This window comes from Centruroides sculpturatus, unplaced genomic scaffold, assembly GCF_000671375.1.
Source record: "Centruroides sculpturatus isolate CEXI.00-Female unplaced genomic scaffold, Cexi_2.0 scaffold907, whole genome shotgun sequence".
Lineage (NCBI taxonomy): Eukaryota > Metazoa > Arthropoda > Arachnida > Scorpiones > Buthidae > Centruroides > Centruroides sculpturatus.
Genome location: NW_019385244.1, coordinates 62,205 through 78,137, shown reverse-complemented (window position 1 = coordinate 78,137; position 15,933 = coordinate 62,205). Strand labels below are relative to the sequence as shown.

At 29.0% G+C, this 15,933-nt stretch overlaps 1 protein-coding gene across 4 annotated transcripts in view; it reads left to right on the top strand.

Moving 5' to 3' along the window:
• The window catches only part of LOC111636664 (RNA binding protein fox-1 homolog 1-like), a 172,163-nt gene that overhangs the window by 137,363 nt on the left and 18,867 nt on the right, over positions 1-15,933 (top strand). For all 4 annotated transcript variants that reach the window (XM_023381951.1, XM_023381952.1, XM_023381950.1 and 1 more), the window contains 2 exons: positions 5,108-5,162; positions 8,772-8,967. In XM_023381951.1, coding sequence (XP_023237719.1) covers positions 5,108-5,162; positions 8,772-8,967 — 251 coding nt within the window. The remainder of the gene's footprint in view (positions 1-5,107; positions 5,163-8,771; positions 8,968-15,933) is intronic.

The window sequence follows — 15,933 nt, the reverse complement described above, 5'->3', positions numbered from 1 at the left end:
TATGCTAGTTCATGTTTCCCATAAGATACCAGAGAGTAATTATGCGGAATTTGGTCCAGATTAGTCAAAGGATTTGTGAGTTGGTAGGTAAGATGAAATCAGCAGGAAGGACAGAAGGATCTGAGTTTTAAGTAGCTTATGTACTGTACTGTACATCAGAAAGTAATAAGCATTCTAATGGTTCCCTGACATGGATGTATTTCATGACAATTGCAACTTTTTTTAAGACATTTTATTATTGATAAGGCTCACTCATATGTTTACACCTAAAAGTAACCAAAAGAACTTTTATGTAGATAGATATCTGATAACTGATCTGATATCTGATAACTGATCTGAACTGATATCTGATATCTGACTGGTTTGTAGTTTTAAATAATGGAACAGTAAGATTAATACTAAAACAACAAACACAAAAATACTAAAAGCCTACTTGAAAAAGTTTAGTTTCATATAAGGGAAGTAAATTTGCTTCTTATAGTTGTAAGTATCTGATAACATAAGAGTATTATTATAAGAAGTGAACAACCAAGGCAATATAAAGAAAGCATATACACAACTACCTGAACTGCATCAATCAAAACTGAAACTGAAAATATAAGGTAATAAGTTTAGAAAGCCCATCAAGTGACAATGGGATTGACCTTGAACAGAGCAAATACTGCAGTAAAATCATCGTTCTTGTGCATTTTTCTTTTTTAATATGAAAATAGTATATAGTCTTTGTTCATCTGGAAGGAATAAGCTTTCCAATAGTGAAAAAGTTTTAAAAATTGGTTTAATAGATTCCAAGATTACCTATAGCAAACAAACAAACAAAAAAATAAGCATTCTTGCTTTATATATAGTGGAACCTCGGTATATGACTTTAATCTGTTCCTGATGTTTGGACTTATACCAAATAGGACATATACCAAACCAACCTTTCCCATAAGAAGTAATGTAAAAATGATTAATCCATTCTCATGTAAAAAAATGGCTGGCTTTAAACACCTCACTTTCCTGGCTTGATTTTTCATGAGATCAGCATGTATCTTTTTAGTTTCTCGCAAATAATTGCTTCTGATACGCTGTCGCCAGCACACTGTTTTTCAGTTATCCAAAGCAAAAGCAATTTCTCAACATGATCTAATGTCTTCGATCTCTGTTTAGAAATTGATTTAACCCCTTTCACAACGTTAGCAGATTTAATAATGTCTTTATTTTTCACGATTGTTGATATTGTCGTTCTTGGAATACAGTATGCAACAGTTAAATCTCGAACATGCATGACACCGTCATATTTCTCAATAATCTCTTTTTTTCAGTTTCATTGTGATTCTAGTCATTTTTTTAGTTTTCTGTTGCTTTTCATTTGCCTTTTTGCAATTCATGATTAATAAAAATAATAAAATTTTACTTACAAATTAAAATGAGAAGAAATTTAACAAAGTTATAAACCGTGGCACCGTGAACATCTAATCTGGCCTAATACATAGATAGTGCTACTTGTTCATAGATGGCGTGTATAATTGAATTAAGTTGTAAACCGAGCAAAATTTGTTTTGTCCAAACAGGACATATTCCGAATTGGACGTATTCTAAAGCAGACGTATACTGAGGTACCACTGTATTAGTATAGATAGATAAGTATCAAAGAATGTTTTCCAAATTCTGGCATAAAAAAGATTAATACTGTAGTAGTAAATATGGAAATAAAAAAATAATAATGTGCAATATTTAGAATGAAATAAAAAAATTTTATTCTGAATTTGATTTCTTGTTCAATTAAGAAATTGAACAAGAATTCTCAGAGAAAACTCATTTTATGAAATTACTGAAATCTAACAAATAGGTGATATATTTTTTACCAAAAATTTTTTTAATAACATGATATATTTTTCAATTGCAAATACTCACATTTAATAATGCTTGGCTTGATGGGAATGTACTTATAAATTGAATTTATTCATTAAAGAAAAAATTCCATAGTATGCAACTTGGCTTTAGAGCACTTTGCAAATACAATGCTTTTCAGTCATATTCATGTTTATTATTTTCTTTGTGTTTCTTGCTTTTTAAAAGGTTTGAAGGTTAGCAGTATATTTCTGCAGTGTTTTTTAAAAATTTTGTTTTACTTTTGTATTGTCTTTTTAGAACTAGTGCTTTTGCACACTTAATAAATGATGTGTAAATATTTTTTAAGTTTACATATATACACTTGTAAGTGGAAAAAAAGACATGATTTGCCTTAAGGATCAGTAAATGAAAAAAATTTCAAATTCTTCCAGTAGAATACAATAAAAAATTTTATAGTTCAGAAATACTAATTCCCTAAAAACTTTTAGAATTTAATAATGTCATATGGACTTAAATTGTGGAGATGTCAGCAACATACGATCCCTTAATGTCCTATTTGAGGCAAGGAAACAAAAACAAGTCCACAAGTGCAAGATCTCTTTGATCAACATTTCATGTGTCTCCATTGCCATTTTTCTCAATTTTAAGCATAACTTTATGTTGTGCTTAAAATTATTGTTCCATTACTCTTTGATGCCACCTCTCAAAAAACTATGCTTGAATGACTACATTGGAAGCCCACTTTTTCCACACATATTCCATGCTAAAAGGTGATTCTAGACATGTTGCTGGATGTCTGAGTTTATGCTTGACCTTGTTGCATGTGTTGCATTCAAGATATTCTAACATTCACTGAACATTTTACACACACCATATAAACTACAATCCCTGGCAAAAAAAGTATTTGATCATGATGTAAGAAAATAAAACTGGTTAGTTTGAGCTCATTTTACAAGAAAATAAAAATGTAATGCTCAAAACAAACATATAAGTTTTATTCATTAGGTTATTAAGTATTTATCACTTTAATTTCAAGTGAATAAACAAAACCATTTTCCCAAAAGAATATTTTTACATAAAGTGGTATTGAAAAAAGTTTTTGAACACTGTTCTAAATTTACATATTTGAGCATTCAAATTTGAATGGAAGAATCTATTAGCTTTAAGGAGTGTGTTGGTATCATTTTCTAAATAAACAGAGATCTGTCTTTGTTTAAACAATGGTCTCAATCAAAGAATTTAGTAATGGTGTGAGAAAACAAATTATGAAACTGATACAAGAGGGAAAAAGCCAAAATGAAGTAGCTGTGTGTATTGGTATGTCTTTAGGAAATGTAAATTACACTTGGCAAAAGTTTAAAGACACACAGGAGACATAAAACCCGCAAGGCTCAAGATCACCTATTAAAAAAAATATATTTAAAAAATCAAAAGATGTTTTCCAAACAATCCAAATGCAGAATGTAAGAAAAATAAATCAATTGTTTGTATAAACATAGACAAAACACATAAGCTAGCATACCCCAAATAAACACCTTTACTAACATTAATTGACAAATTAAAATCAGATATTTAATTTTAATTTGTCCATTTAGTTTGATGTTATATATACCTGAAGATGTCTGTTATAAACAGATAAAAATGTTAGTAAAAATGTTTATTTGAGTATGCTGGTTTAGGTGTTTTTGTCTGTGTTTAAATAATCAAATGTTTGTGATAGAACAGTAAAAAATAGACTGAATGGCAGAATTTTCATTTGTAAAGCCAAAACAAAACCATATCTGACCAAGGAACAAAAAACAATTGTTTCAAATGGGCAAGACAGCACAAAAATTGGACTGTAGAAGATTGGAAAAAGGTTATTTACTCAGATTAGGGTTGTATATACATTGGATGTGTTGATGATGCAAGAAAACTTGTTTGGAGAAGTGAAGATGAGAAACTTAAGGAAGACTGCCTGAATAGGAACACTTGTTAATGCAGCCCCAAAACATTAAAATTGTTAAAAACTTTCCAACAAGTTTAATGATTCATGGCTGCATGTCAGCTATTGGAACTGAAAATACAACAATCAAAGATCACTTTGGTGATGCTGATATTGTATGCAGGATGATAAAGCCACATGACATCAAGCCAAATGAAATAAAGAATTTTTAAACTCTCAAGCCTGAAAATATCCTATATTTAAACTCTATTGAAAATTTATGGGCCAAGTTGAAAACACTGATTGATAAAAGGCTACCAACTAATAAAGATGAACTTAAAGAAGTCATTAAAGTTAGCTGAAGTAAAGAGGAGGACCAACAAAATATTATCTTCTATTATTTTGCATGTGATCCTTTTATTATTATTTTAGTATTATTATTATTATTATTACTATTGTTGATCATTAGTGGTACTGTATNTATGTAAAAAACTTTTTTTTGGGAAAATGGTTTGGTTTATTCTTTTGAAATTAAAGTGTTTAACATTTCATAATCCAGTGAACAAACTGTATATTTTTGTTTTGAATGTTACATTTTTATTTTCCTATAAAGTAAGCTCAAACTAAACAATTTTATTTTCTTACATCATATTCAGATACTTTTTATCAGGGGTTGTAATTTTATATTGTAATTGAAAAATTTAATGTAATGGCTATAAATGTTTAATATTACTTAGCTGTAAGATTGTTTTATTAAATGAAATTATAAAAATAATTTGTGTTATTATTGTAATGAGTTTTATCATTATATTGGAAAAAAGAAAGTAAGAATTTATGAATATTTAAAGCATTTTTTAAATCATTTCCAATTACAATTTTTATGTTTCTTAGAAAACTGATATATTTATATTGAGATAGCTTATGTTTTAATTAACTTGTTTTTATATTAAAATGAATAAAACAACAATTTACATATATTGAAAGTAATTTTTATGCTTTCAGTTACACATCTTTCTAAAATAATTTATGTATTATTTATTTTATTACACAAATTAGAATTTCATATTTTTCCAAGAAGATTGCAAATGATGAATATACAAATGATTTACATACAATTTGTATTTCTTTTTAATTAATGCAAGAAATTACATAAATTTAAATTATTGTTTTTAACTGTTATAAATAATAGGGAAATATAATTTTTTCTTAAATTTTATCCTGAAAAAGTACATTAAAAGTAATTAAAGTATTAATTTAGTATAACATTTTAAAGTAAATGCCTAAAAATTAATTTTAAGAAAATTAAAAATAATCTTAGTGGTCTAATAAAATTTTCTGTAATAGGTGAACAATGCAACAGCCAGAGTACAAACAAAAAAGACTCCAACAATACCAAATGGTAAGTCTGCATTTTTAGAAATTTGTATATTTCTGTTTATAATATTGCTGTCTTCCTTTAGTAATAAACACCTTAATATTGATGGTTTTTTAGTAATAAACACCTTAGTATTGTTTTGATGATTGATGTTGTGATCATGTTTCTGCAGCCCTTGATAAAGCCATCTTTTAATTCCACATTGATAAAAGAAAGATTAATTGTATGTACAGTACAGTAAGTTAGTTGGATGGGTGATAACACTTTCTAAATAATGGGCTTGTTAGATTGTTACTTTTGATTGGATAATAGAATGTCACATGGTCGTTATGGAAAGATTTTTTAAAAATTTGCTGTAGAAGTGACAAATCAGACTATGTTTTGTTTTTTTTTTTTTTTAAAGTATAAATTTTAAATTTAATGAAGTATGTTTAAAATACGCTATTTGCTAAGATATTTAAAATTGTAGTTTAAGGGAACTTTCTTTGTCGAGCACAAACATTATATGGTCACTGACATCACTGCAATCTAAGTGCAATCACTGATCCAAAATCAATAAAACATTTATTCTATAGCTAATATTTTCACAAAATGAGTAGCCTGCACTTTCCGTCAGAACATAAAATGAATATAATTAAAATTTCATCTGAAAATCGCATCATTTTGTCTGGAGTTATAAGGAATTCACACACATGCTCACAAATGACAGCATTTATATTAGTAATTGACATGCACCACAATAACTTTAATAACATGAAGAAAATTTCAGTGTTTTGGTGTGAGTTACAGTTTGATTTTAATTTAAAACAATTCTTAATTATGGACAGATTTCTGTTCATTTTGTTGGTGTTCAGGTATTTATAATGTACTGATCACACACTTCACCAAAAGCTCAATTTTACATTACATAGGTTCCCATCTAGACATTTTAAATTTTGTATACTAGAGCATACAAACATCATTAATAAAGGGCTGATAGATATGATCCTTGCCAAGTATATTTTGCAAAATGGATATATACCAATCTGAGATGAAGTCTCTTTGTTAAAACATATTTAATCTTCAAAAAAAATTTTTTTCATTTGGAAGACCCTATTAATCTCTAAATTTAGCCCCATTTTAGTTAATCAACATTTTATCCCCTAGACCAGGGCTCNTTTTTTTTTTTGGGGGGGGTCGCGAAAAAAATCACAATCATAAATGGGGTCGTGAATTAAAAAAGTTTAAGAAGCCCTGCCCTAGACCATGGCTCCTTCTACAGGTTCTTAACATAGTTCTGCACCTTGTTGGCATTTTTAGTGTGTTAGTGTTAGGATTACTAAATTTTCTAGCTGTTTTACTTTTAAAATAATTTTATTTATATGTTTACTTAGTTTAATACATTTTAAAATGTTTATTCTATGTAATTTTGTTGTTACTTCACATGTGAAAATAGCCTTTAAAATATGATATAGAAATTTTTCTAAATCCTTTTTGTTCATAATATTTTGCAATTATCTAACTTTAATATTTTATATAATAAATCATACCTAATTTATATTAAAAAAGAAGTATACAAATAATATGACAGAATACAAGTTTGAGTTATATTAGCTGAAATTATCTTATGCAAAAGAATACATTAGATAATATATGTACAGTACTGTACTGTACATCCTTTAGACCAGTAATAAAATGCATTTCAGCCAAAAAATTTTTGGCCCTCTTCAATTAGAATTTTGGTCTACAAGATTTTATCTTATAATTATAGATTAATATAATAAATGATAAATAGATCAATATGTGATAAGCTCTATAGATATAATATAGTCATATTAAAAATTGTAATTACTAATAAGAGAGCATGAAGCCAATTGTAATAATAACTGTGGAGATAGTTTTGCAGAACTGGAAAAGTTTATCATAGTGCAGAACAAAAGTGTTCTAAGATTACTACCTCTTCTAAAGATTGTTATATGGCTCAAACAGTGGGAAGAAATTGTCAGGTATTACCTAATAGCTAGGATGGGTCTTGCAGCAGGGATAAGCAGATTTATTTTTTACTGTCAGTTGTGTGAGATAGATTTCTATGCAAGGAGACTTATAATTTTTGTCCACCTAATATCTTTCTCTAGAGGGTCATTTAAGATGAGTGCAGATTTCCAACATTGCAGTAAAGCCCAGACAATTGGGCACATGCTCTTTTCATGGATGAGTTATGATACAGTTTAAATAGTGATTCCAAACTTTTACTCTCATCTGGCAGGAACCAGGGACTCGCAACAACCCATCAACTATTTGGGAAATTCCAGTTTTCTTGATGGTGCTTTGCTTATCTGTGGAGGCATTATTGCAAATGGCTACACTGACCTATATATCTTTCAAACAGTGTCAGTGACTGGCCAAAAGTATAGAAATGAGATTCTGCACCTTTATGTTTAGGCTGTTCAGGGATGCAGTCAGCCCAGATTTTTGCATGATGGATGGCAGATATATCAAGCTTAACTGGTTGAGGAGATCTGGAATCTGAAAATACTGTTTGAGTGGATTGGCTAGAATGGGGGGGGCAAGCTTTTTGAGCCCACATACCATATAGTAAGCATATTTAGCTTTAAAGATATTTATTCATGCCAAAGGTTTAGACTTAGAATAACAATATTTAAATAAATTAAATGAATATTCCTTAATTAGAATGAATGTAAAAAAAGCATATTGAAAAAAGGATGATTAGGTGATAAACTGAAAGGATGTTTGAAAAAGACAGGTGATAAATTGAAATTGTATGATATGTTTTGTGCCAGATGATTTCTCTTGACATACCACAAATTTGCCACCCCTGGGCTAGAACATTCATCAGACATGAATATTATTGAGCATTATAAGGTCACCTTAGGACACTGTGTTTGGAACACCACTCCCCACCTAGAATCTTTCAGGAGATTTGCCCTTTTTACAGAAGTGACAGTTAATTCCACAAGATTTAATTAACACACACATCAGAATCATGAACAGATGTTGCAAGTGCTTTATGTTAGTTTGAGCAGTCAAACACTGTATTGACTGTTCTGCACAACAACAATGGAGAACTCTTATTTCCTTTTCTGTTCCAATTTTAATATTTTTTTATGATTTTACTATGCAAATCTACAACATGTAAATTATGTAATGTGTTTCTGTTAAAGTTCTGTCAATTTTCATCACATACCTTGCTGTACATTGTACAGTACAGTAATCTGCTGTTTTCTCTATTATCCTTTAATTTTACATGCCAGTGTATTTGAAGAATGTTTGATCTAAAAAGTCTTATAAATAAGCGTAAACTGGATATATAAATTTTGATGAATAAACAATATCTTTACATAATAGAACTATTTCTTCAGAGCTTTAATGAGAGTTTAAATTTTATGAAAAATATTTGTTTTTAATTAATTAATTCAGAATAAAATAATAATTAGATCTTAACTTTCCATTTATTTCAATTAGCCATAAATAAATTTGGCTATTACATTTCTATGTAATAGCTAATAAATCTTTGACTAAATTCTTTATAAAATTTAATTATTTATTTTAATATATTTTGAGCTTTTTATTTCTTAGCTTTAATAATATCTTTATAAATCAATTAAAATTCTAATAAATATTTGTATTTTTAAGCTGCAGCTTTGAAGTTACCCACTAGAAGTGATGTTCATGTGCAATGCATGTCTCCCCTTGCTTTGCCAGTGGCTGCCTTACGTGGTGTAGCCATACAAAGGGGTCGTGCACGGGGAGCACTTGCCACAGCATTTGCTAGACATGCTTCACCATTATCAGCAGCAGCTGCTGCAACTGCCCTTCATGGTTATACTCCGTAAGTTACTAAAATTTATCTGTTTTAAGATTGAAAATTTAATAAATAATTTTAAGTATCATAAATTCTTGCTTATGTCCTACTTTAAAGTCAGTTTTAATCTAATTTTAGTATATACATAATTCATAATAAGATTTATTATTCATTCATCTTTCAGTTTAGAAATGCAGTAGTTTATAATGTTGTTAAAATCTTATTTATTTAATACGTACACGAAACTCCTAATTATCTATGCATGGCATTATCAAAATATTAGAATTATTGTAAAATGCTAAAGTATCATAAGCAAGATTCAATTTTAATTCCTCCCTCAACTGTCAATTCTAAGAGATGGAAGTGAGGTGCCATTAGCCTTGGATTATTATATTGCAATAGCAAAGTTAGCACCATTAACAACAGATTTGGAATAAAAGATGTTTTACTAGTCCTAAAATTAAAATACAGTAATTTGGGAAAAATATAGAATTATATCTAGAAATGTAAAATGTAAAATGTAAATGTAATGTAAAATGTAAATTTCTACATTTTACATTACATTTACATTTACGGAATTGTAAAATGTAAATTTCTACACAATATTTTTGGAAATAAAAGAAATCTACATTTTATGTTTATTGACTAAATATACCTTTTAGCTAGGAACCCATGAAATTTGGGACTTGCATTATATTATAATAGAGTTGAGCTGTATATATGCTGTAGTTCATTTAAAACTTCTGAATAGTTTTTTTATAGTTTAAATGGCTGTTTTCGATAATTTATGTTTCCGTTTGCATCTGTGAACTAATTAGCACAGTAATTAGGAGTTCAGTGTATTAAAGTCATAGTTTTTCTCCATGTTTAGAAAGATTCTTTTCTTTTTAAAAAAGTATATATATATATATATATACTTTTAGGAAAAGAATCTCTTAATATAAAAGGTATATTAAAAGGTACCACTAAAGACCTCTTGGTTGCACCTATATAAACCATTTCTCTATCCGACCTGCCATCCATTATAGGTATTTTGTAGAGGTACAATTGAAAGAACATAAATCGGACATACTACAAAATAAGTATACGAAAGCCCTTTCGACATATGCGACAGACCCTGACATCACAGCCAAATTTGACAGGGTGCATATCGTTCTCACCACTCCACATCAAGGTCACCTCAAGATATTAGAAGCAATTGAAATATTTAAAGCGGAGTGCAAATCCACTAGCATTAAGTATAAAGAAGAAATGTCATTTTCTACAGCATGGCAATTCCTAATGGACGCTAACATTTAAAGTTGTTTTATTTATTTATTCACATTTGTGGTCATTTGAATTATAAGTGGTTTGCATTTTGAATCGAATAATTGTCTAATGATGTTTAATTGCATTTGGAATGCACGCGCATTAGGAATATGTAAGCGAATACATTCGAAAATTTAAGAACCAGCTTGCAACGGTTTTGAGTGAATGCCTGAAGAAGAGCCCAGAAGGGGAGTCGAAAACATTAGCATTTTAAAAATGAATGTTGCTCTGGTTAATTGGTTACCTTTTTTAATTTTATTATATTCATTAATTTAAAGTGTCTTTTCTTTTGAAAGTTTTTAAAAATTATATACATGTATACGTTTTTAAATATATATTAGTCAATCTCCAGAATTTACATATTCTTTTCTTTCAGAAGAAAAAACTTCATAAGAAATCCATAAAATAATCAGTTGGATATAAAATATTTGAATGTCTTCACAAAATCATACCACTACAGTCAAATTTTTTAGTAAAACGTAATAGTAAAAGTTTTTTAATATCTAAAAAATGAAGAAATTTTAGAATATAATTTTTACCATTAAATAGAAGTAAATTAGATAAAGAAAGGAAAATATAGATACTTATTAATCAAACATAATAATCATTAATGATTTATAAATAAAAAAGAAATAAAAAGAATTTATTATTCTTTTAAATAAATTTTACTTGTATTTATTTTTTTATTTGTATGCATACTGGAAACATTCTTTGATGTGGGGAGCAATTCCATATCCCAAAAACAAATCACTTAAATACATTGAACATAAAGTCACAAACAAAAATATACAATAATAATAAATTACATTAGAATTAACTTAAATTTAAGATTTAACTGAATGTGCTCAGCAAATAATAATTAGATTATCAAAACACATCTTATGTTGCCAAGATAATTTATTGAAAACTAACATTTTTGGTCTATTCCATAGGCCATTTAAAAGAATTTATTATTCTTTTAAATAAATTTTACCATTGTCAGGTTAAACCGGAAGATTGGAACATCAGTGTTCTAAAAATAGAATATATTCAAATACAAATATTAATAACAGTATAATAAAATAATCATCAGGTTAAATTTTTAATTAAAAAATTAAAAATTAACCCGAGGATGGCCTATGGAATAGGCCAAAAACATTAGTTTTCAATAAATTATCTTGGTAACATAAGGTGTGTTTTGATAATCTACTTAAATTTAAGGTTAAGGTTAAAATTAAAATTTGGGAGCATCTGTCAATAAAATAAGAAAAAATAATACCAATAAATAATTATAATATTATTTAATTATTAATAAGAATATTTCTTATCTATAAAAAAGAAAATATCAGTATTGATGACAACATTGACAGATTCTCCCAAACTACACCAACAATGAAACCAAATTTATAGCAGAGGAATCATGCCTCCTAAAACAAAATATCAACAGATTTTTTTTTAGAAAACAAAATACTTTAAATTGAAAACAAGGTTCCAATAAAATTTTAAGAAAAAAAGACCTGGAAAAAACAACGCAACCAAAAATTTCTTCTCATAACACTTTAAGATGCCCACATTTAGCCAAAATATGCCTGGCATCCATAGTTTTCTTCTCCACACAAAAAATACACAATTATTTAAAAATTTAAAAAAATTCATAATTATTTAAAAAATACAGTGAATTACACCTAGCTTCTATAAAGAAAGATAAAATAATAAGAGAAACATCTTGATATATAAGGAATTATCAAAAAAGTAACATTTAAATTCTTAAACCAACTATTATATATACTATTATTTATTTTTTCATTAATACCATATAAAAAATTATCAAAAATATTAACGAGGAGAAGAGACCAATCTATCAACTGTAAATTGTCACTTATCAAAGTAATACTGTGATCATTACATGTACCAATAAAAAAATGAGTCCAATCTATGTGATTCTTACCCAGAAAAAACGTCAAACATACCTTACTCAAATGAGAGTCATCAAAATTAGAAATCCAAATAATTCAGTTCCTTAACCTTCTAAAAATCATAAGTTTTATAGGTGTCAAAGCACATTCCATCATAAATACCCTCGTGTACAAAGATGTAAACAAAGTAAATTTTTAATAAATTCAATCTGTATACCATTATTATTAACTAAATGAAAACCCCATATTTTTGAGGTGTATAATAAAGAGGGCAAAACCACAGTTTTCAATAGACATAAATAATCATTCAAGTTACGTAATCTAGCAGATTTTTATTTATCAATAATTTAGCATGAACATAATTATTACAGAAATTGCTTTTAGCCCTAAATATAATTAAATTAATTAAAATATCTATAACCGTGAGGCAGATAATAGTAAGGGCTTATCACACCAATCATTGGTTTGGTAAGCCCTTACTATTATCTGCCTCACAGTTATAGATATTTTAATTAATTTAATCTAGCATGAATTTTCTTATTGATATAATGCATTCAAAATAGACCATTAGTCGAAAAAGTAACATCCAAATATTTGTACAGTAAGACCTCATTTATCAGTTAAGATGCATTCTAGACAACAAAGTGCTAAATGAAACAGTGTTAAATGACGTCATTTTAACCCATAGTAAATAGAGAAAGGGAACATATGGCCAAAACTAAACAAATTTTACTTTAATTTTAAGTTATTTTTATATTAATTTGCATAATAATATATGTTACATAACACAAGTATATGCACACAGAAATATAAAGTTTATTTTTGTGATGAATGTCCTGGTTTTTCTGAAATTCTTGATGTTTTGCAATGAACTTCTCTAGTGTCATTTGTCACATTCTGTTTTTTTGTTAAGCAAATGTTGATAGCAGGAGATTGCATCCAAAAGGCCTCAACTTGCTTTTGCACTCCTTTCGAAATCTGGATCATTTGCAACAGTTTGATCAATTATTTCAGTTATGATTACTAAACTTAATAAATTAAAAAAGTGATAAAATCAATGATCAATGGAAATGAAACCAAAATTACAAAACTTAGACTTCTTAACATGTTACAAATAATTCCAAAAAGTCTATTATCTTTACTAAAACAGTTGTGAATTTTACCAGTAAATAATTTCTTTTTTGAAATACAAAATCGTTTCACCAAACTGTGTAACATTACAAAATGCAAATGGTCATTAGGTTCATTGCTTTTCTTAAATGATCTTCAGTCTCTATTCCTAGCACTAATTAACATCCCACATTCTGAATCAAACCATGACAAAGAATTCTTATGTCTTCTAATATTAAATCCCCAGTTACTCAGATCTTCTATAAAGTCAAAACACACACATCTTTCAGAGTCAACCTCAATTTATCCTTTCTAAATTCATTCCAAAATAATCTTGTAATCCACTGCCTTTCCTCTATAGGAACCAACATTTCATTGCCATAGGCCAGACACAAAATCAAAGGGCAATGATTGGAATCCAAAAACTGATCTATCATAAGAGAAACAACATCTTTCCATATTAATGGAGAAACTATGACCAAATCAATAGCAGAACACCATGATTAAAGATAAAAGAATATTCACTTGCTTATTTACCTAAACATCTCCCATTAGCAATAATCAAAATTAAATCTTCACATAAGTGAAGCAGCTTCCTACCACATGAATCAATCACTAAGTCTTTTGAATTCCTCTGCTTAGGATAAACAATACCAAAAAAATTACAAAATGCTTCAAAAATTATATTCTCCAATTCAATCATAGCTTTAAAATCATTGGCAATTAATACATGTCTGTGAGGTTCAGAAATTGAATCAAAATTAATTATAAAAATTCCAAAGACAGGAAATTTTGGTTGTCATATCAGACCAAGAGATCGTGTTAGTGATGTAAAACAGAGACCAGAGGGAAAACTACATATTTATATCAAAATAAACATAATGTGAAGATAAATGATGTAAAGGAATGTTGGCTGAGAAAGAGAGGGAGCTTTGTCAAGGCAGCATTGGGGTTTAAACAATCGAGAAAAGTGGGGGTTAATAACCAAGAGGACATCTGTTATGTTGTTTGGGTTCTAAAATGTCAGGGGTAAACAACCACAAGAACATCTGGTAAATTGTTTAAGTTCTAAAACATCTGGGAAAAGACAATAACACAGTAAAATATGTGCACAGGCTTCAAAGCTCCATTAACACCTCTTAGTCTGCCGAGTCAATGGAGGGTGCTGGGGAAAAAACCCCTGGTGCGGATTTGATCTTTCCTGCGATCCGAATTGGTCTCGGTTTTTGCCTGGAGACAGAAGAATGACCAATCGGGGAGACGAAAATGGGACACTGGATCAATCAAAAGGGTGAGATTTGAGGAGAAATCTGATAAAAGCTCTGAATTTCAAGTTCAAGGAGCAGTTCTCCAGTTGAGTGTGTTCTATAGTGACCCATGCTAGGAACTCAGTTCATCCTCCTACATCAGCCGCCGGAGTTTTCCCACCTGTTCCATGGACTTGCAACCACTAGAGCCCCGGGACTACTTTGAACAACACACCACTGCTCTGAGTTTGACGTCCAGAACTTCTCCCATCATCTGTCATTCTAGAACAAATTGTATTTTAATACTTTGTAAGTTGTTTTATGTTTAAATAAACAGTTTTGTTGTTAGACACTTTTCATCTTTGCCTCCAGAATCACCACCCACATATGATTTAGGCAGGAAAAGCCTAAATCATATGTGGGTGGTGATTCTGATGCACAATTAACTGATTGCCCCTAAAAGTCGGCTTCTTACATTTCTACTATTATCTAACAACAAACCAGATAAGGTATCAAAAATAGATTGCCAGTGATTTTCCCTAATATAAACAAATCAAAACATTTCCAAGATCAACATCAAATTTAACAAGTATTAGAAAATTGTCCTGAAAAACTACCATACAAGGGAAAGAGGACCTTATTGCTAATAACCAACCTGCACAATAACGACCTTTCACATGTATTTTAAAGGCCTTACCAAAATGGAGATTATAATCTTGCAAACAATCAGCTAAATCCAAATTCCTATTAGTAGAACCATACCAAGTTTCAGAAAGAAAAATAATATCATATTGCAATAAATACTTCCAAAAACAATCCAGTTTATTAAACAAATCAACACAATTTCAAATTAAAAATGAAGTACCCCTATCCAGCTAATTGCTAGAATGAAATACAGTAGAGCATTGATTATCCGACTCAATTGGGGACTCAGGTTGGTCGGATAACTGAAAAAATCAGATAACCGAAAAGAAGGAAAAAAATACATTATTAGTATAGTATAGTATCAGGGTGGCCAAGCTCCTTGATAGTCCGAGCCATTTTTCAAAATTTGAAATTTTTTGCGAGCCGCAATTAAATACGTATTAAAAAGTATGCAAAAAATTCCAGATTACAAATTATATCCATAGCAAGAGTGATACAAATTGTTTCCTCCAGAGCACAATCTCAACTGTCCGTTGTAATGACAGTTTACAAATTCAAAATTGGTCTGGAGTCGATCGATAATGGACGATTACGCCACTGTTTATGTTCGTTCGCGCAGTTTTCGATGAGTCATATCATTCTTAACTTGGATGGAAATGAAATTTGTTACAACGTTGCACTTAGTCTTTCATATTTGTTGTTAGTAATTTAAAAGACATTTTGAAACACATACGGAACGATAATAATTTTTTAAAATATAATAACACAAAAATGAAAAGGGAACTCGG